We start from the raw sequence: 27689 nt of genomic DNA on the forward strand, positions 1-27689 counted from the left end.
TTTAGTTCCTCAGAACAGGACAATAGATATGAAGATAACAGAGGCGATTTTCTTGTACTTTAATAAACAAATATTTTAGAATGTAAGTGGCTAGCCGTTTTGGGTGTGGCAGTTGGGCTCATCTTTTTTTTTTTTCCAACTTTCTTTTTATTTGTTCTTTGGGTCTTTCACATCATGAATCTTGATCCCATTCATTTTCCTGCTTCTTCATGTCCATCCTCTGCCCTTACATCCCTGCCCTCCCAAAACAAAATAAAACTTAAGAGGAAAAAATGGAGAAATCTTGTCATGGAAGCTGTAGTGTGACACAGTGGGTCACACAGCAAACACTTTTGTCCATGTATCTTTACTTGCAAGTTTTCATTGCAGAGAGTCAATGGTCTGGTTTGAGGACTCTGGTTTCTACACTATCGATGCTGGGCCTTCACTGTAACTCCTCTTGGTTATCCTGTCATTGCCCTGTGTTGTGGAGATCCTACAGCTTTGGGTCTATAGGACTGGCCCCTTCACATGCTCCTGCAGGTCATAGAGGGGTGGTGTTGGGGTGGGCTGACTTATAACTCTGGCTCTGGGCTTATGTAGTTGCAGGGTTGGCCAGCCCTCCAGGTCTCCCCCATCCTCACCACCAGCATTGCCCCCAGCTAGTTCACCCCTTGTAGCAATAAGCTTTCTCAGGGTCGGCTCTCCCACACCTACACCATCAGGGCCAGCTCTACTGTGTTGCCCAGGCGAGATGCAAGGGCCACTTCTCCTGAGTGCTGAAGCTGGTGAGGGACAGCGACAGCTCTCCAGCTCTTATGACCTCAGGGCCAGATCTCCTTCTTGCCACAGGTGGCAAGGGGCAGGGGAGGCATCTCTCCCCCACCCACACCAAGTGGCAGATGAGGGGTGTGGTCGGATCTTCCACAATCACATTCTCCAGATCTTCACTTGTACTCCTGTCAAAAGGGTCAGCTCTACTCTGCTGGCCGCATTCATCTTTAGTACTTTGAAGCCAGAATGCTAAACAGTTCCCATAGCAAGGCTTGGGGCACAGGTCTTCTCTGAGGAACCTCATGGTGCTAAGACTTCAGCCTGTCTACATGGTTCTCTCCATGGCATGCTAGAGCCACTGTGAGCCCATGAAGTTAGAGGAGTAGAGATGCAGTGAGCCAGCTGTGAGGAGTAGAATGACCAGCCATGATATTCCCCAAGGTGGTCTACTTCAGGGTCCATCTAGGAAAATTATAATCACCTTGGAGCAAATAGCACACTCTGACATAAACCCAGGACTGTGGGAGGAGGAAGCAGTTAGAGGTGAAGAAACCTGCTTAGGCCTAGATGGCCTGATAGGCTCCAGGTTGGCCACATTCATAGTCTAAGAGACCAGATCCTTTGAGAAGATCTTGCCAAATGAGACTAATTTAAAAAGCTCAGAGCAAATTTGGTATTGTTTTCTTATTAAGATTTGGTTTTGCCTCTGGCTCTTGTTATCATCTGTTTTTAATTCTTGCTTTCTCCATCTCGTCCAGGCTCGGGAAGATGGCCTAACTGTCATTCAGCCTCACTCCTTGTCCTTTGTGAACTCAAAGAGTCCCATCGGAAAGATTATATACAACATCACCGTACCTCTGCATCCAAATCAAGGTAAGATATGCAGTGAAGTTGTTTTTGAGTGACTGACACTCTTGCCTTGTGATTCTGGACCTAAAACTCTGGGCCTCTACCTGCTCCTTTACACAGTGATAGTTGTGGAGGGTTTGTGAAGGAACTGATAGTCACACTCCATGCTCATGTCATCTGGTTTAGAAGAGTACCAGTTAAGAGGTCAGTCTTCCCACAGGAAGAAATGGAAACATGTAACTTCAGTCAGAGGCCAGGTGGGGCCTGCCCTCAGTCTCCAGCCTGCAGTTACCTTAATGCTGGACTTAACTAACAAGCCTGTGCCCAAGAGAGGTGGTAGGAAGATGAGGTCCACAGAGGCAGCTCTGCTATTGCCTCCCAGACTGCCTTTACTCAAGCAGGAAGCCTCTCATATTACCACATCTGCAAGAAGAAGGGTGTAATAATGAAACTCCACTGCCCTTTGATAAAAGCTAAGGAAATGAAAAGACATTAAGTTGTATCTAGAGCTTCTCCCTATGGTGTGGGCTTTCAGGCTAGTTTAGGATGCTTCTTGCAGAGTGCACCCCTCTCAAGTGAGTTAGTTCAGCACTGAGACCATGTTCTTCTCTCTAAAGACTAAATAACACATGAGAGATGAACACAGCACAGGTTCCATGCCTGCAAAGTTTCTGATTGGCAGCCATGAAGATATTGATCATAAACTGAATGATAGCTATAAGCCTAGGTTGGTCTTAGAATAGTCAAGATCTATGCTTTTGTTGCTAGGATCATCACAGATATGGAGGAGTGTCTGAAATTAAAGGAAGTCTAGAAAAACATTTCTTTGGCAGTAGATCAGTTTGGGCCACTGTCTTAAGGACCACTTGACCTTTGTATCAACAATCAGTTGGAAGTTTCATAGTGACAGTAGTATGTCATTTACTTATGGAAAACCTGGAACTACACATTAGTAGCAGTGACTTGCACCTTACTGTGCATAGTTTATGTTCCCTGGATCCCAGTAAAACTCTCTCCCTCTCTGTCTCATATATATGTGTACACACACACACACACACACACACACACACACACACACACAACACATATATATATATATATATATATATATATATATATATATATATCCTTCTATCTATCATCTATCTGTCTGTGTGTACATATTATGTATGTGTGCTCAGGTATGTACAGACCAACATACACATGTGCCCTTAGAGGCCGGAGGTGGGTGTCAGGTGTCTTCCTCACTTGCTGTCTACCTTATTGGTAGAACAGGTTTTCCCAATGAACCTGGAAATTACCTCAGCTGACTAGCCAACAAGCCCCAGAGGTTCTTCCTATCTCTGTCTCCCCAATACTGGGCTTATAGACTTGTGCTCACCCATGGGTGCTGGGGATTCAGCCAGGTCCTCATGCTTTCATTACAAGTGCTTTACTGGCTGAATCTTCTGGCTCCAGATTTGTCTATTTCTTGAGTAACTTGACAGCAGTATCGAAAGAAGAACAGCTCAGGAGCCAGTGCTCCTGAACGACAGACTCCCACTCATGGGCAGGGAGGCAGGGGTTGGTGGGCTGGGCCTTCCTGTCGTCTAAAAGTTGCTGTTTAGCTCATGTCAGTCTCTTCCTTCCCAGGTGCCATTGAGCACAGAGACCAGCCTCACTCTCCCATCCAGTATTTCTCCCAGGAAGATATTAACCAGGGCAAAATCGTGTATCGCCCTCCCGCTGCGGCCTCCCACCTCCAGGAGATCATGGCCTACTCCTTTGTTGGTAATGCTTTTTTCTCTGCCTTGAGGCATCCAAGTCTTTCTTAATCTTCATGACTGGTTCTCCTTCTCTTCCTAAAAACTTGTGTACAGTTTGCTGACACTCCTTTCTCCCTATTCCAAATAACATGGGGCCTATTACTCTGTACATGACCTGAACCCAGTTCTGTCTTCTTTTCATCACTAATTCATGTAATGGGCACACTTTCAGCCAACTTTTATTTAGTGGCTCTGCTATGCCAGTTACTGGTTGAGGGGTGGGAGATAAGTGGAAAACAGATAAGCCATTGACACTGCTCTTGGAGTAATTAGAGGTTGTGCATAGAAACTACTAGGTAAATAGTCACACTAATGACTATTTAGTTGCAACTGAGATGAGATGCTCTGGGAAAAGAAGAAAGGTTCAGTGGTAAAGTTAAAGACAAGGCCTGACCTAGACTGAGGAGTGAAGAGGTGGCTGTCCGGGTCGCCATTGGCAAAATGGAATGAGTAGTAGCCAAAATAGCTAACTGTGCATGTGGGGGTGCAGGGAGAGCATTTCTGGAGGAAGACAGTGTGCTTCCCATGAGGCCTGGGGGAAAGGAAAGTGTATCCTTCTAGGGATTGTAAAAGAGGCTATGATATATGGGGTCTAGCAGAGTAGGCAGGATGGGCCTGACTGGAGAGTAAGGGCAAACTTTACACTCCACAGGAACTTGTAAAGATCTGGGTGTTTAACCTAAGACCATGCAGAACCCAGTGGAAAGTTGAAGCTACAGGGAATGGTTTTCATGAGGACTCTTTCACCACAGTGACATGAGCAGACTTCAGAAGGGTGCCAGACTAGGACCAGGGGAGAATTCATGCAGACATGGAGATTGCAGGTGATCTTCTTGGATGCTGAGTCCTCTTTGTACTGTGGTGATCTCCCAACTTGAACTCCAGGATTTGACAGAAGACAGTTTTAAAAGTTTTCTTTTAAAAGATTGAGTAGAAAAACAAACCGATGACAATTTTGCTCATTTATTAAAGCTGGTGCATACCCTTCCATTGCAGCAGAATAACCTTAACACTGTCTGCCTTCTCTTCCTCCCTTGACCTGGTAGTTAGCACAACTAGGAAGTAGAAGTTGTGATTACCACTCCAAGTTCTGTGCTTTGGACGATTCTAAAAATCTTGGTGTCTGTTTATTATAATATTTAAGGTAGTGTACTATATAACTTTGTAAATACTACTTTTATATCAAAAAGTTTTTCAAACAAAGCAGCTGGTTATTTTGCAGGAAATTGAATATGGGTTAAATAATTATAGGGTTTCTTTTTTTTTATTATGGTAAGTCAACAAACTGGTATTCATCATTATTTAGTATAAGTTCAATTGTCCAGAAAATGATTAACTCCTCAATTAGATTGAAATCTCTAAGGGCAGGAAGAGGCCCCTTCTCTGAGGAGTACCCTTGGAATTTAGTAACTGGTTAACTAATAGTCCATGAAAGTATTCATGGTTCTCTAGTTCCTACTTTGCAAGACCTACTTTACAGGAAACTTGGGCTATCCTGAGATTAGAGAAAAAGAAAACACGTCAGCTGTAGTTAAAGTAATTTCCAAGTCTGCTACACTTGTCTTAGTTCCATGAGTCTCTTTGGAGAGAGTAGAGCTATGCCCTGTCTAATCTATGGGATAAATGCCACAAGATAAATAGCTCACAGTCAGTGTATAAATCAATGTCCCTGCTGTCACTCAGTTTTACAATGGAATTGACCTCTCCCACCCTCACTGACACACACACACACACACACACACACACACACACACACATACACACACACACACACACACACACACACCACACACACACACACAAGAGAGAGAGAGAGAGAGAGAGAGAGAGAGAGAGAGAGAGAGAGAGAGAGAGAGAGTCAGAGTTATATATAGCCCACAATCACCGTTTTGTAGGATTTTATGTACTGATAAAATAGGATCTGAATGAATGTATTATAAGTCACCCTAACTGTTTAAATGTCCTTTTTTTACTTAAAATTAATACTGGCATCATTAAATCCAGCATTCCATGATCAGGGGACCTCCTGATCACTCCTTAAACCAGATCAATGTGAATTTAAAACACCTTTTACTCCCCTAGTCACAACTCTGTATTTTGTGCCTTGCCCTTCTCTGTCTGATCTCAGAATGTTTAGTACACTAATTTTCCTCTCTCATTCTTTTAGGTCTCCCAGAATCAGTGAGAGTTTACTTCACAGGTAAAGACTTTAATCTCACTTTTATTAGAGACTGGGTATCTCCTTCCCTTTCAGCTTCCCTTTTCGTCTCCTAGAAGTTATGTTGCTTGTTTTCTAAAACAAGTCTCTTCTAAAATAATTATATGGTTAATTAGCCAGCAACAACTTAATTTTGTATTCGCAGAAAGAAAAACCTTCTAAGAATGCCCAATGTTAATGTTACTTGAGCCCTAGTGGAACTTTCTACTTATTGAAAAAAAAGATAATAGTAGTTGAGGCCTTAAAGTTGGGGTCCCACAAACTGGAGTTCAGCCACTCTGGGAAGATTTCCCAATACCTCTGTACATGCATACTTCATGAAGATCATCATCATAATATATGTTTGGCTTCCAGGACAATTGGCATGTGAGCATCTGTGTGTTATACCAACTGAGGCATAGTAGTTATATGGAGTCTTGAATAGGGACATGTATCAAATGCCTTGCCTCTAGAGGGAAAAGTCTTTGGACCCAGAGCAGGAACTGAAAATGCTTCTAAAAGTTTCTGTATCCTAGTTTTGCTTCCTGCTTCAATAGAGGCTGAGGTACCACGGGGAAAGGCATTCTTGCTCAGGTTAGAATGAAGATGGTTAACGTTTAAACCAGCTGTTCAACTGGGATTAACCATTCTGTCAGAACCAACCATCCTTGGTTATTGTATGGGGGGAGAAATCTTGGTAGGACAGAAAAATCTTTTCCAAAGTGCCCTGCATTTCCTTTCTCTTTGAGGGGAAATATCATGCGGCAAATTTCAGTGCTACACCACTGTTGTATGAACCTACTGTCAGCTCATCTCTAGGGAATGGCCTGCCAGTGACACATACAGTCAGTATGCATGAGTGAATCAATTCACAATAAATGTCGTCTTAGGCGTTACCTATCAGAGTTATGAAGATGAGTGTTGTTTCCAGCATTTTCAAGCTAATGATCCTGCCGGCTGCATCCACGTAGCACTGGAAAAGGGCAGAGCAGTATTTAATCTAAGTTCCTGACCTGCAGTATGGGGTAGTTTTGTGTTCTGAGGTATAAGTGAGTAGGTCATGAAAAGCAAGAGAAGTAGCATGCCTCATCCTTTTGACCAGAAAGCTTGAGTAGGTGGAGGGTCAACAGTTAACTTGCCTGTGACCTGAAATTAAATGACCCTTGAGCTTTCATAAGGCTAAAAGAATGGGCCTTGGGCTGACCTTAAACTACCTTTTTTAGTCCAAGATCCCTCTGTTTTCAGGAGGAGGGGGATTCTGTTTTGGGAGAAATGCTTTTACGATCTTTGAAAGGAGTTTTGTGACAAAACTTTGAACTGGACAGCTAATGAACTAAATCAGTAGCCATCCCAAACCCCGACCCGAACCCATGGAATGAGGGTGAGTGGCTCACTGTGGTTCATCTTCTGAGAACAGAAAGTCAGTGCTCCTGACTTGGCTGGCTTTGTGATAAGCACAGGCCCTCTGCAGAACAGTTCCAGGCAAGAAGCACATGTCAGGCAAATGGTGCCTGCAGGAAGCATTTAACCCAAATAAGCAGTGTGACTGTTTCTTAGAAACAGTCCTTAAGAGAGGGAAGATGTATAATTCTTAATATTTTTATTGGCAGTTTTGCATTTGCTTTCAAAACGCTGCAACCATGTGACATGGTTTCTAATTATACCATATTCTCGTAGATAGCTTTCTGCCCCTTAAGAGGCAAGGATGTGTTTGGTGACAGGGAACAACTGTGGTCCAAAGCTCTTGTACTGTTAGCCTTTGCTGGCCTCCACTGTGTAGGGATGTTGAAATCTCCCTGAGCGTTTTCTCTTTAAAAGTAAAACCTATGGAAGCAATAGCAAATATAAGTGTAGTTTCCTAATTATTTCTTTTTTTAAAACACAGAGATTTCTGTTGTGCACTCTGGGACTTCTAAAGGGTCCTGAGTCCACTAAAATTAACAGAAGAGTGTATGTTTGTCCACAGCCTTCAAAGCTAAGAATTACCCAGTCTCTATTTTTATCAAGGAGGAGATTAACACACACAAAGAAACAGCACAATAATTTTCACACTTTACTAAAATGACCAGAGACATAAAACCTTCATTTTCATGTGGGTTTTATCTTCTGTTCTTCCAACTGCCTGTTCAGGCCTTCTCTATGATAAACATGAACGGTGTCTTGTAAAGTTTCAATCATTTAAATCTGTCTCAAGGACAAGACAGACCTAAGGCAACCCTAGTGAGCCAGTCATTATTCCTGAGCCATGCTTTACATTGTTTAAGAGGTCAGATTCCTGCCAACGTGCTGCCAATTCCAGAAGAAGAAAAAAGAAAACAGTTTCCTATGACTTAACCATCTGCAAGTTAAAAGTCATTTAAAATAATCAACAATGCTGTTTTCTCAGTAACCATGGTAGATAGCACATGGATGTTACCAGTATCCACCACACCTGGGTTTAGGGAAGGGAGGGAGAGTTATGGAAAAGGCAGAAATGATAGTCAAGGGTTAGATGATTCTGCTTTCATTTTCCATGGAAGATGGGGTCCTCTTGGATGGCGGTAGGCCAGGGAAACAATGCAGAAAGTCACTATTTTGGATGGTGTCTTCTATTTATGGCCATGGACAGAAGGACAGGGTAAAATGGATCTGCTTACTTGCAACACGTGCTGTGACAGACATGGACAAATGTTCTGTCCTTCCAAAGAAATAATAGGAAGCAGAATCACTCCCCCCAAAAAAGTTCTTAAAGTATTATTCTGGGATAATGAAGGAGTGAATTGATTCAAAGAACCTTTCCATAAATAAAAGCCTTTGCGGGTACCATGTGAGAACTTTAACCTTAGCACTTGTGCTGTTGAGACCAGGAGTTCAAGGTCATATCTGTCTATGGAGTGAGTTGGAGTCCAGGCTGAGCTATATGAAATCCTGCAGGGGGCTTTCATTGTTTTTCAAGTGCTTATTTTACCTTACTTCCCACTAATAAGCCTCAAAAAATCATTTGTGAGAATACCTTTTTAAAATAAATTTGTTAAAAAATTTTAACTTAAAAAATAAATATTCATAATTTTTTAGAAAAGTTAAAAAAAAAGTCTTTGGCTTTGTGAACTCTCACCCTTTACCTTATCCATAGAAAATGCTTTAGTAGACTTGCCCATCATTGTTACTCTTATCTATTTTTAAGCATCTCAACAAGTCACTAAATATTTGTGGAAATAGGGTAAAGGTGCCCAGATTGTAAGTTGATTTATATTTGCACGTATATATTAAATCATGTGGGTATCTGTGTGTGTCTTTTACTCTTACCAGTTTCTGACGGACATCACACGAGTCCAGAGATGGCCCTCACCATTCACTTACTTCACTCTGATCGGCAGCCACCCGCATTTCAGATAAGGGCGCCCCTGTTGGAGGTTAGCCCTGGAGGCCGCACCTCTCTAGGTAAGAACTGGGGGCCTGAGAGAAGTATAGCTCTGGAAATCGGACTGTAGCAGCAGTCCTGTGGAAACTGCCTGATGGCTGCCAAAACCCAGTGACCCCTCTTCCAGAAGTATGTTCACTCCCACCTACATCCATCCTCCTGCCCATTCTTATGCAAATCGAAGCAGTACTGAGAGGAGGAGATAGACCCTTCAGAGGCCAGCCTTGTGATGGAATGCTACCCAGAATTTATTCCCCAGCTTCCTGGAGTTTGATTTGTTATCCTTGCTACAATATAAAGTAACAGAGCTGAGAAGAGAGTCGAGGGAGCAGGTGTGAGTGACTGCTTCTGGTTTCTGTTTAGAAAGTGACAGGGAACAAGAGTGACAGATCACAGTGACCTTCAGAAGCTGTGAGGAGCTCCACCTGCCCATATCTCGCATGGTTTTATTTATTTCTAAATGCGCTTATTCTTTACAGTTTGTCGATTCTTTTACCAAGGGCATTGTTTTTATTAGTGATTTGTATTATGTGTACTGTGTGGATCCATATGTATTTTCTACATTGGCTTTTGTCCTGAAGTTAATTATTTAATTTCTATAATTAGATAAAAAATTATGTATAAGCAATCTTACAAACGAGTTATATAGACACTGGTAAAAGTTGGTTTTGGTCTATCCATTGCTTTCTCCATGGCCGGAGCAGCTATCGTGAAACCTGGCTCTTCCAGTAGATTTAGGAAAATAAGAGAAAATGGACAGCAAGACCAATTCATGGGCTATTTATGAAAGACACTAGTTAAGACAGACCTACAAGTAGCCTTTGGTGCTTGCCCTCTTTTGTATGGGAGAAAGGAATATTCTGCATTCTTAGCTACCTCCTCATATGGGAGCTTTAAGAGAACCTACATCTAACTGTTGGGCCAGCCTCGTTCATTCTCTGTTCTCTTACATTCCTCATAATTCTCCATGCTTTATGGTTATGTATTACTCATAGCTGGGTCTGCAGCCTGGTCTGTGGTGTTAATCTATGGAAGCACACAGTTGTCCTGCAGCCAGACTCTCTCTCTCCTTCCTGCAGGCCTGCAGTTGGTAGTGAGAGATGCTCAGATGGTACCAGAAGAACTCTTCTTCCAGCTTCAGAAGCCGCCACAGCATGGCTCTCTCCTGAAGTCCACAGCAGAGTCCTCAGGGCCCATGGCAGCAGGTAGCTGCATCCTCTGAACCTGGCCTGCTTGGGGGAATTTTTTTTTTTAACCTATACAGTTAGTTTTATGTGACCCGGAAACGAAGTATAATGCTGTGGGGGATAAAATAGGAGGAACGCCATTCTTAACTTAGACTTTAGGTTTCTGTTTCCTTAGCGTGTTCTGTGGGACCATGATGTCCCATGACTAGAGACATGCTTCATTTAAAAAAAAAAAAAAGTTCCATGGCTCAAAACCTTGAGCAACTTTAATATATGTGGGTTAAATTTCCTAAAATTCCAATCAAATTTACAATTTAAAATGTAAATATGAATTGCATTTATTCCTCTTTAACACAAACTTCCCACACTATCTGGTATGTTATAGAATAGTACTCTGAGCTATGCAATTTGCACTTTTAGCACCAACGAACAACTCCTATCCCATGCTAGTGTTCAAAATGAGGACCATGCACATGCTAAACAAGTGCCCAATCACTGAACTCTCAGTTCTACTTTCACATTTTGAATTTAAAAAAAAAACAACTTAAGCCCCCCCAAATTAAAATAATGACTCTGATGGGTCAAAGAGTACTGTCTCTTTTCTTAAGTCTTCAAGACTCTAAGATTAGATTCAGAGGAGCCATCAAGAAGAATATTACCACTTGAAACAAGCTTGTTCCCTAACTAGAACTAATAAATAAATTAAAAAGAAAAAAAAAGAAGAATATTACCATGTTCTTTGGCTTTCTGGAACTGGGAGTGATGACTGTTCTCCCAGGGCTGGACTTTAACTCATTATTTTTCAGAACCTTAAAAAACAAAATACAACAAAACTATCACCCAAGTAATTAGCTCCAGGGTAACAGAGGGAATTCTAAGCTGGGTAGGTGGTTAGACTAATTAACTTGTCCCAGAGTTTATGATTCTACATGCACTTTGAAATCAGGAGAACAAAGGTGCCTGATAAACCAGAAGTGTTATTCCCAGAAGTCACTGGCTTTACAGTTTGGCTGTGTTTCATTCTTGGTAGGTGACACTTTCACATACGGTGAAGTCGAGAGGAATGCTCTGCAGTACGTACACGATGGGTCCTCTGCCTGGGAGGACAGCATGGTGATCTCAGTCTCAGATGGCCTGACAGTGACAACATCAGAAGTAAAAGTGGACGTGTCCCTGTCAGAGAACAGAGGGCCTCGGCTGGCCCCAGGTTCCTCCCTCAGCATGACTGTTGCTAGTCAACGGACAGCCATAATCACCAGGTCAAACCTTGCCTATGTGGTGAGTTCTGGCATTTACTCTCTTGCTCTCTGCCGTTCTGGCTGGCCCACTTAGGAATCTGCACACGGCTGGGTACTGGAGACAGCGAGCGGGCAGAGACAGTGTAGAAGACTCTCTTCTTAGCGTTCTTGCTATTCTCTTTGGAGTCACTGCACATCCTGGCCTCTCCTAGTGTCTCCACAGTAGACAAGTGAATGCCTATCTCTGATGAGGGCTGAGGCAATGGCTCAGTGGAAAAAGCACTTGTTGCATGAATGTGAAGGATGGAGCGCAGATCTGCAGGACCCATGTCAAAGCCATGTGGGCCCAGCAGCCAGTCTGGGATCTCAGCACTCAGGAGGGAGAAGAGCTCCTAGATTAGCTAGCTCGATTAGCTGAATCAGCAAGCTTGGTCTAGAAAGAGACCTTGCCTCCGATGGTCAAGAAAGACACCAGATAATCGAATCTGGCCTCCACATGCTTCTGTAGACACCTGTGAACATGCACACACATACATATACACTACAGACACACACAAAAAGAAGGAAAAACTTAAGATGAAAATACTGGGACCAACCAAGGGCTTGTAATTGTCAAACTGCAGCAATCCCCTTGTCATAAAAGGTCCAAGTCCATTGTTTTCAGTGTGGAATGCAAGAGGTCTACTGGGAGTTTTAGAAAAAGAACAACTGGGAATTTGCCTGGCCAGTGATGAAGAGGTAATGGCTAATCCTGGCTTCCTGAGAGAAAGGTGACTTTCTCCAGCTTGTTCTTGTCCAGATAGACAGAATACAAGGTTCCCCCACCTACCCTGGTGGTGCCTCTCTGTAGATTTCCTAGGGCAGGCTATTGGTCTGCTGCCCATGCCCTTCCCTAAGAGCAAAGTAGTTGAGGAGAAGGGGGAGAACCAAAGACGGTAGGGACTTCCCCTGTGTCTGGCTCAAACTTGATTAAGTGATCTTGGTAATTAAACTCATCTGCCTTCTTTGATTCTGCATCTGGGGCAAAGGATAATGAGGATAATTAATTTTATTTTGCAGTTATATATGTTGTAAAGAGATGACTACTGTCTATATAAACATAATGATGATGAGTTGTTGTGCTTTGAAAGGAAGGATAATTATTTGAATGGTAATCATTCTTCATATTGAATTTTTCCTTCACTGGCCTCAAAATTCCAATGAACAGCCTGTCCCTACGCCTTATTTTTAAACACCGTATGGTTTAAGTTATCCTTTTCACCAGGCAATTGTGGCACATGCTTTTAATCCCAGCACCTGGGAGGCAGAGGCAGGTGGAGCTCTGTGTTTGAGGATAATCTGGTCTACAGATCGAGTTCCAGGACAGCCAGGGCTACAGAGAGAAACCCTGTCTTGAAAAACAAAACAAAACAAAATTTTCCTTTTCTGGGCTGAAGACTCTCACTGAAAAGTCCAGTTCCAAACAGTAGGCACTAGACCAAGCACAGCCGATTGTTTTCTTCTTTAAGCTATCTTTTCTTAAATGATAAGAAAGCAAACACCACTTGAATCCTCGTGTGGGTATACTACAGTATCAGCAAAGTTCTGATGGTGTTTAATTGGCAGATTATTTTTTATCATATGTTATGGTCCTTTGATCCTGTAAAAGTCATAAATTTGTAAAAATGTATGAATTCGGATTTAATCCATACATCACCAGGCTTGGGAAATGTTTGGCAGACCGAAGTTGCTCTCCAGGAAGAGCGCCTACCCATTAACTACCCATTACAAGCTGCCCATCAGAATGTGAGCTCATTGGCAACTGAACGTATATTTTCAAAAATTGATTGAATGTAAATTTACCCAGCAGAGCAGAAAGGGTTCAGGAAACTCTTCTAGCCTGCTGAAAGTGCAGCATGGCGTGCATTCGTGAAGACATGGGCAGGATGCATACATCTATTTCTGAAATGCTGAAGATTTGGGTAATGGAAAAGCCATCTGAAATGGTGGTCATAAGTGGACCAAGTACAGCCAAAACAGCAACCAAGTCTCCTTGTCATTAGATCGTGGGCACCAGGAGGAAGATGAGAGGGTGGTGGGGAGTAAAAATGGTTCCTCTGTAAGGCTACATTATTTTCCAGTCTCAGACAGGACCTCAAACTAGGTAGATAACCAGGGATGAGCTTGAACATATGGTAATTTCCTGGTTCTGCTTCCCAAGTGCTGGGATTATGGGTGTGCAATACCACACTTTTTGTATGCCACACGGCTGTATGCAGTAGCAGTGATCAGTACTTCATACATGCTAGGCAAGCTCTCTGCCAAATAAACCACACACACACACACACACATACACACACACACACACACACACACCACACACACACACACACCAGCTCCCTCAGTATATGTGGGTTCTAGAGTTTGAGTTGATAAGCTTTAATTCTCTCTTGTCTCTCTAGATAGAGTAGAACGGTCATTGACAAGTTTAAACACTCTAGCCTTGATTTTCTTGTTTGTAATATAAGAAGGATAAGCTTAATATTAAAACATGAATAGCATTTCTATATACCATCCAAAACTGAAATAATTCAACATATGATATGTTAATGTTATTACATATCAGGTATCTGGGAATCAATTTTAACAAAATATATGTAACTTGCAGGGAAAATCCAAGTTCTAACCAGCTATGTAGAAAACCAAAATGAATTAATTTCCTGATTAAAAAATATAAAAGGAGAGGAGGAAACAAGGAGGGAAAGGGAGCCAAGAATGGTGGCCCACACCTCTGATTACAGTACTCAGAATTCTTAGTAGGAGAATAGGAGGCTCTTGAGTTTAAAGTCAGCCTGGGTTACATTTTAAAAAAGTGTCTCTAAAATATAAAAAGAAAAGGAAGAAACTAAGAAAAATCCCCACAAAACTGGAGTTTTTTTATACCCCAAATATTCTTTCAAGTAATGTACTAATCCATATTTGAAAATTCAGTCCTTGGGAGGCAGAATCAGGCAGATCTCTGAGCTTGAGGCCAGCCTAGTCTACAGAGTGAGTTATAAGACAGCCAGAGCTATACAGAGAAACCCTGTCTCAAAAAATCAAGTTAATAATAACAAAGGAAGAGAGAAACAAAATTAAGAGTGATTAAAGGGGCCAAAGCAGGATTTTAAAAAAGTACATATAACTTAATTATTTGTGTATGTATTCCTGTGTGTTTGTGTGCATGTGTATGTAAGTGTGAACATGTGGAGACCAGAAGACAATATTGAGTATTTCTGTTTTTGTTTGAGACAGTATCTCTCACTCACTTAGGACTCTCCGAATCGGCTAGGCTGGCTGGTCAGTGAGCCTCTGTCTACCTCCTCGGCATTGGGATTATAAGCATGTACCACCAAATATGACTTTCTTTAATGTGGGTTCTAAGGATCAAACTCAGATTGGCAAAGCAAGCACTTTCCCAACTAAGCTACCTTCCCAGCTCTAAAATTAACTATTATCTAATTCTAATGTTGAGCGGTAGGCTCATGGATGAATATATGTGGACTAAATAATTATTTATATTCACTATAGCTACATATTACATGTTAATTTATTTAGAATGATTAAGAAGAATAAAATAAAAATATGAATTCATCCAAAATGAACATGAAGGTCTTTGAACAGGGATATTACATGAGAACATGTTCTGTTTTCTTACGCATTTTAATAAACTCACAATCTCTGGGCTGATCTAAAATAGTAATCTTTTTTTTCCAAATTATGACAAGGTATTTTCAGAAGAAGAAAACAATAACTGATTTCTCACATTTGAAACCCAGAAATTTTTTGAAAATGAGAGTATAATAAAATCATGCCTGGCACATAATAAGCATTTCTTAGCTGGATTTGCCAGTGTTTGAGACTGACGCTCTTTATTCTAGGAATCAGGTACCCTGTTCTTGTTGTTCTCACATCTCAGAAGTGGGTATCTGAAAATTCTCTGTAGTCTTTGGAAGATCTACCTAAGTGAGAACTCACAGGAATAGTAGGTGGTAACTCTTTGGAAACCAGTGGTTTTTATTTAATCCCTCCCTCAGAGAAAGGAGAAAACAGTAAGATTACTGTGTGTTCCTCTTCTCTTCTGGGCTCGTGTCAGGAGAGCTGAGGCAATTCTGTGATGCTGCATTGAGGACTCTAACTATAAAGGGAAAGAAGGCTGCCCCCAGGGATGGACATGACAAGGACCTGGACCTTGCTTGTCTGCCTACCTCATATTTGCTCACATTTCCTTTCCCTCACCAGCTGCACGGTGTAGCCAGGAAAACTTGCATTTGACACTAAAATTGATCATGCAACATTTGCTTTCATTGTTGCCGAAATAAAACAGAGTCCCCATTTTCACAGTGAACTCCTCTAAAAGACAGATGACCCAGGAAAACTCCAAAATGACATTGCCTGTCTCCTAGACATTTCCAAAAATATGCTTGAAGAAAGGGGAAATTGCTTATGAAGATATTCTGTTATTGTTGGTGTAGACACACAGAAAGCTGATTTTATTTCTCAATAAACAATAGAGGAGAAGGAAATGTTCTTTGGTAAGATTTAAGTGACCGAGGCAGTAAGGATCCATTGATTCAGTCATCATGGAAGGAAACCCACAGGACTTCCTACATTCTTTCATTAATCTGAATTTTTGTCACATTGGCATTACTTGGAGTAAATCATTGGCTTAAGTAAATTCTGTTCCACAGAGTTTTGTCATTGTAGAGTGTATTATATACTATAATGGAATTTTGTGTATTTCTAAAATGTAAAGTGTTTTTGGAAACTGCCAAGAAGCCTCCTCCTGTGTTTCTAGAATGACGAGTTAGAGCTGGCCATCTTGTCTTCTGTACTATGTGCATGTAATAAAAGCAGACCCTTATGGCTCTTACAGAACCAATAAAATATCTCTTTGTTTTACTCCCTATACCATAAGCGCATTTCCCCATCATTACCTTGAACTATTCTTCCAAGAAGACATTATTTTCAGAGGCATTTGAAGAGGGATAAATACTGAGCTTTTGTGGAGTTAGGAGTGCCATTGCTTTATGGTAGGGGGCTGCTGCCTTTAGCATGAGGGAAGTGAGCCCCTGTGCTCTCTGCAAACTTGTGTTCATGTCCTGACTCATATTTGCCTGGTTAGGACGATTCTTCCCCTGACCCAGAGATCTGGATTCAGTTAAGTTCTCTGCCCATGTATGGTGTGCTCTTAAAGACCTCGGGACTGGATGTGGAGGAGCTCTCGGAGGGTTTCAATTTCACCATGGAGGACATCAACAGCAAAAACATTAGGTATGTAAGTAAGCACTGCAAAGTCTTTGAAAGTGGTTTTAAGAATTGCGGTAAGCAACTGCCTGTAGCTCCTTCAAAGAATGCCTTGTTCCTGATCATGTTTTTAAACAACAGTACAATCCTTTTACTTGACCTGTCAGGGTGACTCTGCCTTTATTGTCCTGTGTCCTATAGATACTCAGCTGTGTTTGAGACAGAAGAGCCCATGGTTATGGATAGCTTCCACTTCTCTGTCTCAGACATGGACGACAACCGAGTGGACAACCAGGTCTTCACCATCACAATTACTCCTGCCAAGAGTCCACCGCACATCATTGCTTTTGCTGACCTTATCACGGTAAACAGCTCTCAGATCAATAAACATCCAGGGCTTAGGAGAGCTAGGATCCTTGGTGATGTAGCTAACGGATTTTTGCCTAGCTGAGCTGCCAAGCTCTTCCCCTAAAGTATCTGGGCAGTGATACCAGACTGTCTGTAACTGTCATTGTAAACTTTTTAAAAAAAATAATAAGAATAGCTATATGCAAAAAATCAGATCATTATCTTTGCATGAGTAGTCAAAATATGCACATCGGTGCATACTAGAGAGAATATTATATGTATATATATATATATAATATAAAACAATAATAGATATTGTTGGCAATGAGAATAAAGGAGAAGTAGAATATACCTTTGAGGATTTTAGTTGGTAACAACTAAAACACGGAAAGCTGATCCCACAAGAATCAAATCAATATTTATTACTATTAACAAGATTTAGAAATTGTTTGTGTGTGAGGCAAAATAACACACGTCTGTCACTGACATCAGCCAAGTGCCTCTACCAGCTTTGTTACAAACTAGCAGCCTGGATTTGCAACATGTACTTAGTCGTTTCTAGCCTCCATTTCTTCCTTAAATATTATAGCTTCTACTACATAAAGGATTTCTCTGGTGATTAATTGAATCCTAACACAAAACCTGGTGCGTCGTAGGGGATTCATAAACACTCATTTTCCTCCCCCTGCCTTCCATATGAGCAAGAGTGCCCAAACCTCGGCCTTCCGTGCCTCTATCATGTACTTTAATATTGGTGAAACTGAATCATTTCTAGATAGTTGTGATAGTCACCTTATTTTCCCTTTTCTACAACGTGGGGAAGTAACTGAAGCCATCCTCAATCTCAGAGTCCCACTTTGTAATTTATAAACCAGCCTACATCTAGCTAAGGCTTCAGAGTGAAATGCCTTGATGGTTTCCATCGGGCTAGCAAAAGGCATCAGGGCCAGACTGCAGAGTCATATGTTGTATATGTTAGTGCATCGAGCCAGGCCCTGTTACTTCCAACAGCTGCTTGTACATACGCTGATTTATTTTCTTCTTTGATGTTAAGATAAGCATTAAGTCAGGGATAGCTAGTCCTTTATTCCTACATCCCAATAAATACACAATATGAAGGGATAAATGGGAGTTTTATTCTGGATGGTACCAACTGTAGGACAGTCACCCTTGGGAATGTGAAGAGGGCTGCATCGATCATCCTCCAGCTGTGCTCTGTAGAATTCTGATGCCCCAGGAAGGCAGCTATGCTATCCTGAAACTTGTTGAGATGGCTAGTTAGAACTGGCTAGAACTGCTTTGTCACAAGATCCATCACTGAATGGAGTGCAATTCTCAGAAGAGAACCACAGCCGAAGTGTCTTGAGTACATCTTTGAGAGGTGCTGAAAGATTTACCTGGCTTTGGCAGCAGGCATTGCACTCATCTGCAGAGATCTGCCTCCCCACCAAAGTGGAACTGATGCTGGATGGTCACCCCAGGCGACAGTTTCTGATTTGCACCCCTGCCCCTGCAGGTCTGCATTTTACTTTCCTTTCTCCCTTAGGTGGATGAGGGAGGCAGGGCACCACTCTCCCTCCACCATTTCTTTGCTACGGATGATCACGACAACCTTCAGGGTGATGCTGTCATTAAACTAAGCGCTCTACCCAAGTATGGCTGCATTGAGAACACAGGAACAGGTAACCACAGTGACTTAGCTGGATAACTTATTTCTGAGCTGGAAATGGGGGATAGTCTAATTAAACCTGAACCTGGAGAATTAAAGTGAGATGGACCCATTTCGAGAAAATGGAGGGAAAGGTTTCTTTCATTTAAAAAAAAGACGATTTAGCATTTTCTTTATGCCACACCCTTTTATGCATCAGAGACACATCAATCAACAAAACAGACAACCCTCTCCATCTCCTTATTGACTTATATCCTAGCAGAGAGAATGGGAAAATGGTGTGCTAGAAAGTTAATAAATGCTAGGAAAAACTAGAGCAGAGTAAAGGAGTTTGGAGTTTGAGCTATGGGAGCTGAGGGTATTACAAGTTGTATTCAGAACTGGGGGTCTGGAAATTAAGATCCCCGAATCTTTCCTTCAGATAAACCAAAGCTTGTGTCTCAGTTTCCTCTACGGACATGACATAAATTTAAATTCATGCTGTCTCTCTTTGACACCCTCTTCAACATCCCTCCCCTCTACCATCTGCCCTAGACCCCACTGGAGGTTATCACACAAGGAGAGGCAAAAAGGCATGTGCAGTCCACAGGCCCCCTGAGGCCGGCTGTGACTGGCAGCTCAGACAGCTCCTGCCGATTTCTGAGCTGCTGCGTCTGCAATGAGATTCCCAAGTGAACAAGTGCCCGAGCTGGGCTCTAATTGGCACACAGCTAGCAGCTCCCACAGACAGACCATTGACTGCAGGTGTCTGTGTCCAGCATGGTGCCTGCCACTCGAGCCCAGTAACCGGAAACTCAATTAGAATGGTCATGTTTTCCTATCAAAAGTCTTGGATGGTTTCCCTCTCTTGTCTTTCCATGTGTGCATGCAGGTTTGTTTATTGCATAATTAAGCTCCTTTCAGCAAATGTTTGTGCTAGATACAATGTTAACATGAATGACATTGACCCTGCCTGGAGTGGAGGACAGCTAGACTGATGAATTACATGATAAATGACAGGAAAAAGAGCAAAGCACTGAGGGCATAGAACAAAGCAATTGCTTCAGCCTGAGAAGGCAGAAAATCCCCAGGGTCACAGAGAGTCGCTATGGGCAAAGGAAAAATGGCATCCCCTGTAGAGACAAGCATGCATGGGTGAGGTGGGAGGTCATGAAAGGCCATTGCCCCTTCCTACCTCTGCTCTCCATGTGGGTTCTTTCTCTGGAAGCCCTTGTGGCACAGTTTGACATTTACCTGAAGCACATGAGGTGGCAGGTAGGCCACATTGGGGGATAGAAGTCACAATTCTGGCAAATCTCAGCCGCTCCAGAAAGTGACCCTCAAACTTTTATGTGTGAGAGCATTATCTGAAGGCATTGTGAAAATGCAGTCTCTCGGACAGAGACACAGAATTTCTGTTGAAAAAGTTGGTGTAGCCTACAAACTAATACATTTTGTCACTCTCTGTGTGATGGACAACATGGCTTCTGGTCCTAGGACCACTAAGAGACTCTTCATTCTCTAGTGGCATGGGTATGAACCTGAAGGGAAAGAAGACACTCAAGGGCACAAAATAATTGCCCAGGTTATATCAACTGAAGATGCCTCCCTTTCCTCCTTGGTGAAGCCCGGTGCTTCAATTTTGAACCAAGTGTTTTGTTTGCTGATGAAACCAGCTTCCTAAATTTAATTCCAGCCCATTGGAACATATTTTTAAATCTGGAGGCAGCAGCTCTTACTTTTTACCAAGCAGTAGGGAAGACAGAATGATTACAGTGTTGGGTGTGAAAACTAATGGTGTAGAATCAAAATCCACTTGGGACTGGCCTGATCAGGGCAAGACCCACTGCATTGCTCTGGGGACATCTGAATTCCAGTGCTGAGGAAAGCATGTGTCCAAGATGACAGCCACACTCATCAAAAACTATTTAATTTGTACCTAGGACATTCTGCTGAGGAAGGCAGGGAACACACATCAATGATGTACAGTAAAAATAGAAAGTGCAATTTTAAAACTTGGAAAGATTGGTGCTTAAGGCTTCAGTGTCTGGCTCCCTTGATGGCCAACTAACTCTCCAACAATTTTAAAATAAGGCTCATTTTATTGTGTATGTTTTGAGGGATCATTTACTGAGGCTTTTCTTAACCCAGATAATAAAGCCACACATCCCAATTTATAATGATCAATGAAAGGAGAAAGTAAAACTTGCGGGCATTCTCAGCAGTTAGTGCCAGAAACCCTAATCTCTGTGTCTTGGGGATTGCTGAGTCATTGACTGCCTGGGTCTCTCTCTGCTTCAATTTTCTTCCTCTTCTTTCAAACAAGTTGTGAAAAGCAAGCCAACAAAAGACATTTTCAGTCCTAGTCTTTGCATTGGGATACCAACAGATGACACTGTCTAGCGTTGGAAAGTTGATGGCCTTTTATGGAATCTGAGGCTTATGAAGTGTCATAAAGAAGGAAGCCTTTTTTGTTTCCATATGGACCACCTCTATTTTAGAAATGTGTAGACACAGTTTCTTTTTTCTCTACTCTAGAAGACGATGGTAGCAAATTAAAAGCCAATCAATTAGAAGAACTTGGCTAAAACCAAATACAGGCCAAGCCATCCATCGCTTGGGCATTGCTTACTCTTCCCTTTGGCCTTTTGCAGCCTTTGTTGTTGGGTGAGAAGAAGAAGCAGGAAGCAGCAAAGCACAGAACTTTGAGAGGTGGTACATGAGCATCTCACATGTAGCCCTGTTGGTCAGCTTTCAGTTACTGTAGCACACACCCGAGATAAGTCAACTTCTAAAGACAAGGTTTGTTTTACTCCTGAGATGAGTGACAGCAGCCATTGGTCAGTTGGACCCTCGCTGTGGTGATTCGTCATAGCCAAAACAGGATGGCAGCACAAAGCACTCTCCTTAAGCCCAGGATGTAAAAAAAGAGAAAGAAAGAAAGAATGGTCCTAGTATTCCTCCTCAAAGGCCCCTAGTGAATCCAAAACCTCCCACTTCATTCCATCTCCTAAAGGTTTTACACTACAGGCTGGAGACTAACACATGGTCTTTGAGGAAGACTTCCCAAACTATAATAGCACTTCATCCCTGAAATGGACCTGAACACTTCCATATCTATATGGTACCTGAGTGTCATGGCATCTACATGTTCTCTGGGCACCAAGTAGCCCTGGCATACTATCCTATGGGCTGGGTTCTGACTGACAAATAGGTTCCTTCAAGAAATTGGGAGAGTACACCTAGAATATGGGAAAGAGTACTGTAAAATGATGTCTTCTAGATATGTCTTATATGTTGTACCCATGAATTCATACTAGCAGTGGCTACCTTCATAAGTCCTCCACAGGAATGGGCCTGTCAGCGTTCTAACCACCAGTCTAAGAGGAACAAAGGTTACAGTGTGTGTGCTTGTGAGGGTCACATTCTCAGTGGTATATCTACTAGTACCTCACCCCTTACTCAACCAGTAATCTTAATTAAATAAAGTCTTCCCCCTTTAAAACGACAACAACAAAAAACTACATGAAAGTAGAGGGAGACTTGAGAAGAAGAAATTTGGGGGCAAGGGGAGGAATAATAGGAGAACTTTGATCAAAGTTTATGCATTCATACATATGCATACAGTATTGTACACATATATACACACATAAATACACACATGAAATTATTAAAGAATAAAGTTTAAAACAAGAAACTTGGAGTCAAATGGCAATAATGGCTCGATGGAGGAGAAGTTCTAAACAGAATGGGCCATAGTTAACTTTTTCTTATGGAGAGAAATTGTTAGCACTTGAATGATACACCAGAGAGGGTGGTTTTGAAACTGCTAAAGTTTACATTAGAGTGCTGGCTGTCATGTTGCTGTTTACTCCCTGGTTTGTGGTATAAATGATTAGAAAGAAACCAACCACAGATTCTCTGCTATGTGAAAGTTAAACAACTGAGTGATTTCACGTGCATCATCTCATTTGATTCCCTTTAGAGACAGCAGGGCTGGTATATCCATTTATAGGTGGCGGATGGTCTTGGAGACACTGTCCAACCTAAGCCTTCCAGTTTCTGGGCTTCCGCTCTGTCCTAACTCTGCTCAAAATCATACTTTTATCACATATTGATGACAGTGTCTTCTAAATCAGCCCCATGATGGGGCATTCACCACTTGAGATAATTGTTTTCTCTTGATATTACACAGGAGATCGCTTTGGCCCGGGAGCTACCAGTGACCCAGAGGCATCATTCCCTATTCAAGATGTCCTAGAAAACTATATTTACTACTTTCAGAGTGTTCATGAAAGCATCGAACCAACCCATGATGTGTTCAGTTTTTATGTGAGTGACGGAAGCAGTCGCTCTGAAATTCACAGCATCAATGTCACCATTGAGGTAAAGACTATAGATGTTGGGGATTAAGCCTTTGGCCATACAATATCTCACTCTTAAAAGAGCTGTGCTTAAACGACGTGATATCCCAGTCTTAAACAAGCTGTTTTTATATCGACTCACAAGCAAGGGGTTGGATGTGACCTTCAACTTTAAATATCAGTTTTAACACATAACCTTGACCTTCTGGAAACATGTGAAATCATAGTTGTCATTTGGGGAAGGGCAGGGTTGTAAATCTGGACATCTATTTTAGAAGAAAATGTATTTGTTCTGGGTAAAACAGTTTGAAGGAATCAGAGAAGTCATGTCATTCCCATATTTAGATGAAAATTAACATATGCCCATTTTTCTCTGACATTATCACATGTGGGCCTGCATGCATTCTTGCCTTTTTAAAAATTCCTTTAACTATAACATCAAGGAAATTTGATCCCCAATCTTACACTTATTTTCATTTGAGAAACTATTACGATAGTCTTGCTTTATGATATCAAGGAGAGGGAGAAAAAGATAAAAATACCCTGTGCCTTGGGAAAATAAAGTGTGTGGAACTTTCAGGAACTGTAAGATCCAGGAGCGAAGCTGGAGTGGGAGGCAGCACTAGAAACTCTGCTTCCCAGTGTCCTCACCTTTTACAGCTACTGTGAGACATTTAGAGACATCTAAGACCATCTGACTTGATCTTCCAGTAAACTTGTATTTCTAAATTATCCATCCATCATTTAAGTAAAAAAACTATGGTCTGCTGTACCTCTGGAAGACATCCTAGAAACTGTTTGCAGAATACCCACCAACCTCCTCCTTTCGGAGTGACCTTTTGCTTATGTGACTTTTTATTTTAAACTAATATTTTGACTAGGAAGGAAACACAGTTACACATCAAGGGCTGTTTAGTTAATGACAGTCGTTGCCATCACGATACATTCTCCTAGTGCTGTTTTCTTTCTTCTTAAACTAATATCTGTGTGAGACCGAGTGTTTTATACTTTAACCAGAGGAAGAATGATGAGCCTCCCAGGATGACCTTGTGGCCCCTCAGAGTCCGGCTGAGCTCGGGAGTGGTGATAAGCAATTCTTCCTTGAGCCTGCAAGACCTGGACACCCCAGATAATGAGCTGGTTTTTGTGTTGATGAAAAAGCCTGACCACGGTAAGACACAAGCCACAGTGGAAAGCGGCTGCTTAATTGGGGGTGCCTGATGGGCGGTGAGCATGAGCTTGGAGATGGGTTCATTATTCCTTTCCCTTTCCTACTTACAGCCCATTTTTGCATCCAAATATAACCAGTTTCACAGCTAGCCAAGAGTCTTTGGAGTTGCAGTAGATGCTGTTTTAAAAGCCTGCGTGCTAAGTAATTGGTGTGCCTGAAACTTCACTTCAGCTCTTTTCTTGCTCTCCTTTGTAATCTCAAGCAAAACAGGTTTTAGTGTTTGCATCTTCTTCTCAAGGTGGACATCATCATTTGATAGCTAAGACTGCCTCGTGTAGTCTGTCAGAACTCTCATGAACCTGTTCCCTTTGCAACAGCATCGGTCCCTAATTCAAAGCAAATGTAGAAACTGTGGGGACAGACCCTCCATCCCCTGTTCTAAGCAACACACCCAAGTATTACCTAAAGCTCTGGAGCCACACTGTATCAATCAATCACTCTTAACATGGTTGGACTTTCAAAGACTCAATTGCTGCAGTGGCTGCAGGGTTAATAATGAGAGAGGCCACTGGTCATTGCATTTTCAGCTTGCCTTCATTCACTTTCACTTTCTCCGATGAAGCATTTTTAATTGTTCTCTTGGGTTGTGTGACCCCTTAAAAAACAAACCTCAATATGAGCATACTTACCTTCTTCCTGAATTTAAAAGGAATTTAAGATATATGCCCTCTGTCTGCATCCTGTAAGCAGAAGACAGAGGAGTGCTATGTTCACTTGGCAGAAGGGAAATAAAGTTCAGATCATGAAGTGAGCTTGAATCCCGGGAGGGAGGTGTGATTTCTAAGCCACTATCTTGTCGTATCCCTCTTTGTCTCCTTAAGAGATTTTTATTTTATTTTATCTTTTGTTTTAATTTTAATTTAAATTAGAAACAAGCTTCTTTTACAGGTCAATCTCAGTTCCCCTTCCCTCTTCCCCTGACCCCCACTGACCCCCCTATCCCAACCCTTTCTGCTCCCCAGGGAGAGTGAGGTCTTCCATGGGGAATCTTCAAAGTCTGTCATATCATTTGGAGCAGGGCTTAGGAGATTTTTAAACCACAAGAGTGGGACTTTCTCTTTTTTATTTATAGAAGAGGCCGTAGGGCATAGCCTGTACTCACATATAAAATGCTAAGTGTTGGCACCAAGAGTCTCTGACGTACTTGTTCTATGTAAGCTATGTATGCTAGTTGGCAAGACTGGACTATGTTTTGATTATATAAATACATAAAAACCATTGTTTCTATTCCTCTCCCCCTTCTGCAGGCCGCCTACTTCAGAGGCCCACTGCTTCTGACCCTCTAGAGAATGGGACTGTTTTAGACCAAGGCTCCTCCTTCACCTACCAGGATGTCCTGGCTGGGCTGGTTGGGTTCTTACCTAATGACAATGGTATGACCGTAGATGAGTTTCGGTTCTCTCTCACTGATGGCCTTCATGTAGACATGGGAAGGATGGAGATCTACATAGAACTGCCTACAGGCGACAGCCCCCACTTGGTGATTAACCAAGGACTTCAGCTCCCCGCAGGTGGGTTAGCTTTCTGTCACCACAATACACATCTACTGAAACACTGTAACAGGAAGCACACGGCTTTGGGCTTTGTGGTTTCACAGGTTGCAGTTCCTCGGCCACTGCCTCCAGTATTTTCTGTGCTAAGGAAGAATATCATGGCAGAAGCAGGCATAGTAGATCCTAGCTGCTTGCCTCGTGATAAGCAGGAAGTAGCAATGGACTGAGGACCAGAGCAGTATCTGGCTGCTGAGGCCATACCCCCAAGGACCTACTTCCCCAGCTAGGCCCTACCTGTTTACATTCTTAGCTCCTCCCCCCCCCACCCCACCTCCCAAAAATGGCATCAGCTAGGGACCGAGCCTTCAATGCATGAGCCTCAGAGAACATTCCATATTCAAACCATAGCAATGCCTGCATGAGTGAAGAGTAGTCTCATTTCCCTGTACTTATTTATTTTTGTAGCCCATGTGGACATTACCTTCTTCCATGTTGGTGCTGTGGGTGAATCTTATGGGAGCTAGTCGACATTTAAGGAAAGTAGAGTTTTGGGGAATTGCTGTTTAGAAACGCTGAGTTGTGAATAAGAATTATGAGCCGATGAAACTCTCCAGACAAGACACCTCTGTCTGTGAATTTGAGAACATTGTATGAAGTGTTTACAATATTTTCAGTGTCCTCTAAATTATAGTGTGCAGCTTAGACACAAGTCTCCCGTAGCAGAGCCTCTATCCAGCCAGAATCATGGAAGCCAACAACAAAAGAATTCTGGCAAGGTTCCAAGATCTTTAATTTTTTAAAGCAAATGGAAGAGCAATTGGGAGGCTACCAGGAACTAAAAGTTTATGCAAATGACTGAAAATTATTTTAGCATCAAATTGCCATACTTTTGCCATGTTTTAGCAGCATTGAAAGAGCAATGTTATGTGTTAGCCTTGGACATACTATACTAAAGGTAGGAAATTATCAGGGAGTGGGCCTTTGGCTAGAGTTTTGGTGTACTAGGATTCTGTAGTTCATCTAGTCTTAGTTTCATATATATTTTGTATTGAAAAATAAATATATGGTATAAATAAAATTTTCAGTTTTGAGAACTACCAAAGCTTCCAGAAACCAGCATTTTGATACCTACCAGCAAAGTGGCTTGTTACCATTTCATGGACTCCAGGAGAAAACGTGATATTTTTTTCCATCAAAGAAAAAGTACTGAATTGCTTACAGTGTGGTAGGCAGCATGGGGATAAGGAAGTTCAAATCACTTCCCTCTGTCCCTTCAGACTCCAGGAGTGTTGCAGAGGGACCACAGGGGTGAGGTCACATGTACTAGGATACATGACACAAGAGGAACATTGAGCTTGGATATATTCCAGATTCTAGCAAACACTGAGCAAGTCTGATCTTCGTCCCAAGGAAGACATTGCCTCATCCCTCAAGGTGCTGGGTAGAGTGCTAAAGACCATGCATTCTTGAAGGAAGGTAGACTGCCACTCCAAACACCAAGATATGGGGCGTGAATGATGAGTGTTTTCACCAGTATTTGCTGTTTTTAAGATGAGAAAGTAGCTGGGCAGGAACAAAGGTCAGTACTCTGACAAGTGTTTTATGGTGAGTGTCTCGCCTTTGTCTCCAGTCTCTACAGAGCCCCTTAACCTGACCCTTGAGCTTAGTTTACCTTCTGACTTAAGAAACACTGATTCTGACTATTTCACATGAGATGACAATGAGATATGCTTATGAGCTTATGTGCCCCTGGTGTTTTCTTATTTGGTTATTCTAAAGACAGCAAGTAAATTAAATCAAAACAGATTTCTTAAACCCAAGATATAGAAGTTATTTGCCTCCTAGAAGTAGTTGTTGTTTCCAGGTTCTAACAAGCAGGCTACTACAGGCACAAGCACTGGAGAGAGGAAA

General features: G+C 42.1%; 1 protein-coding gene across 1 annotated transcript in view; it reads left to right on the forward strand.

Moving 5' to 3' along the window:
• Nucleotides 1-27689, forward strand: part of LOC100753685 (extracellular matrix protein FRAS1) — a 269806-nt gene that overhangs the window by 167490 nt on the left and 74627 nt on the right. Inside the window, exons 32-43 of the mRNA XM_035453056.1 lie at nucleotides 1512-1626; nucleotides 3235-3372; nucleotides 5575-5607; nucleotides 8893-9024; nucleotides 10084-10209; nucleotides 11222-11469; nucleotides 16573-16721; nucleotides 16896-17058; nucleotides 18589-18724; nucleotides 22886-23076; nucleotides 24072-24225; nucleotides 25533-25796. Coding sequence (XP_035308947.1) covers nucleotides 1512-1626; nucleotides 3235-3372; nucleotides 5575-5607; nucleotides 8893-9024; nucleotides 10084-10209; nucleotides 11222-11469; nucleotides 16573-16721; nucleotides 16896-17058; nucleotides 18589-18724; nucleotides 22886-23076; nucleotides 24072-24225; nucleotides 25533-25796 — 1849 coding nt within the window. The remainder of the gene's footprint in view (nucleotides 1-1511; nucleotides 1627-3234; nucleotides 3373-5574; nucleotides 5608-8892; nucleotides 9025-10083; nucleotides 10210-11221; nucleotides 11470-16572; nucleotides 16722-16895; nucleotides 17059-18588; nucleotides 18725-22885; nucleotides 23077-24071; nucleotides 24226-25532; nucleotides 25797-27689) is intronic.

This window comes from Cricetulus griseus (genome assembly GCF_003668045.3).
Source record: "Cricetulus griseus strain 17A/GY chromosome 1 unlocalized genomic scaffold, alternate assembly CriGri-PICRH-1.0 chr1_1, whole genome shotgun sequence".
In the NCBI taxonomy this organism is placed as follows: Eukaryota; Metazoa; Chordata; class Mammalia; order Rodentia; family Cricetidae; genus Cricetulus; species Cricetulus griseus.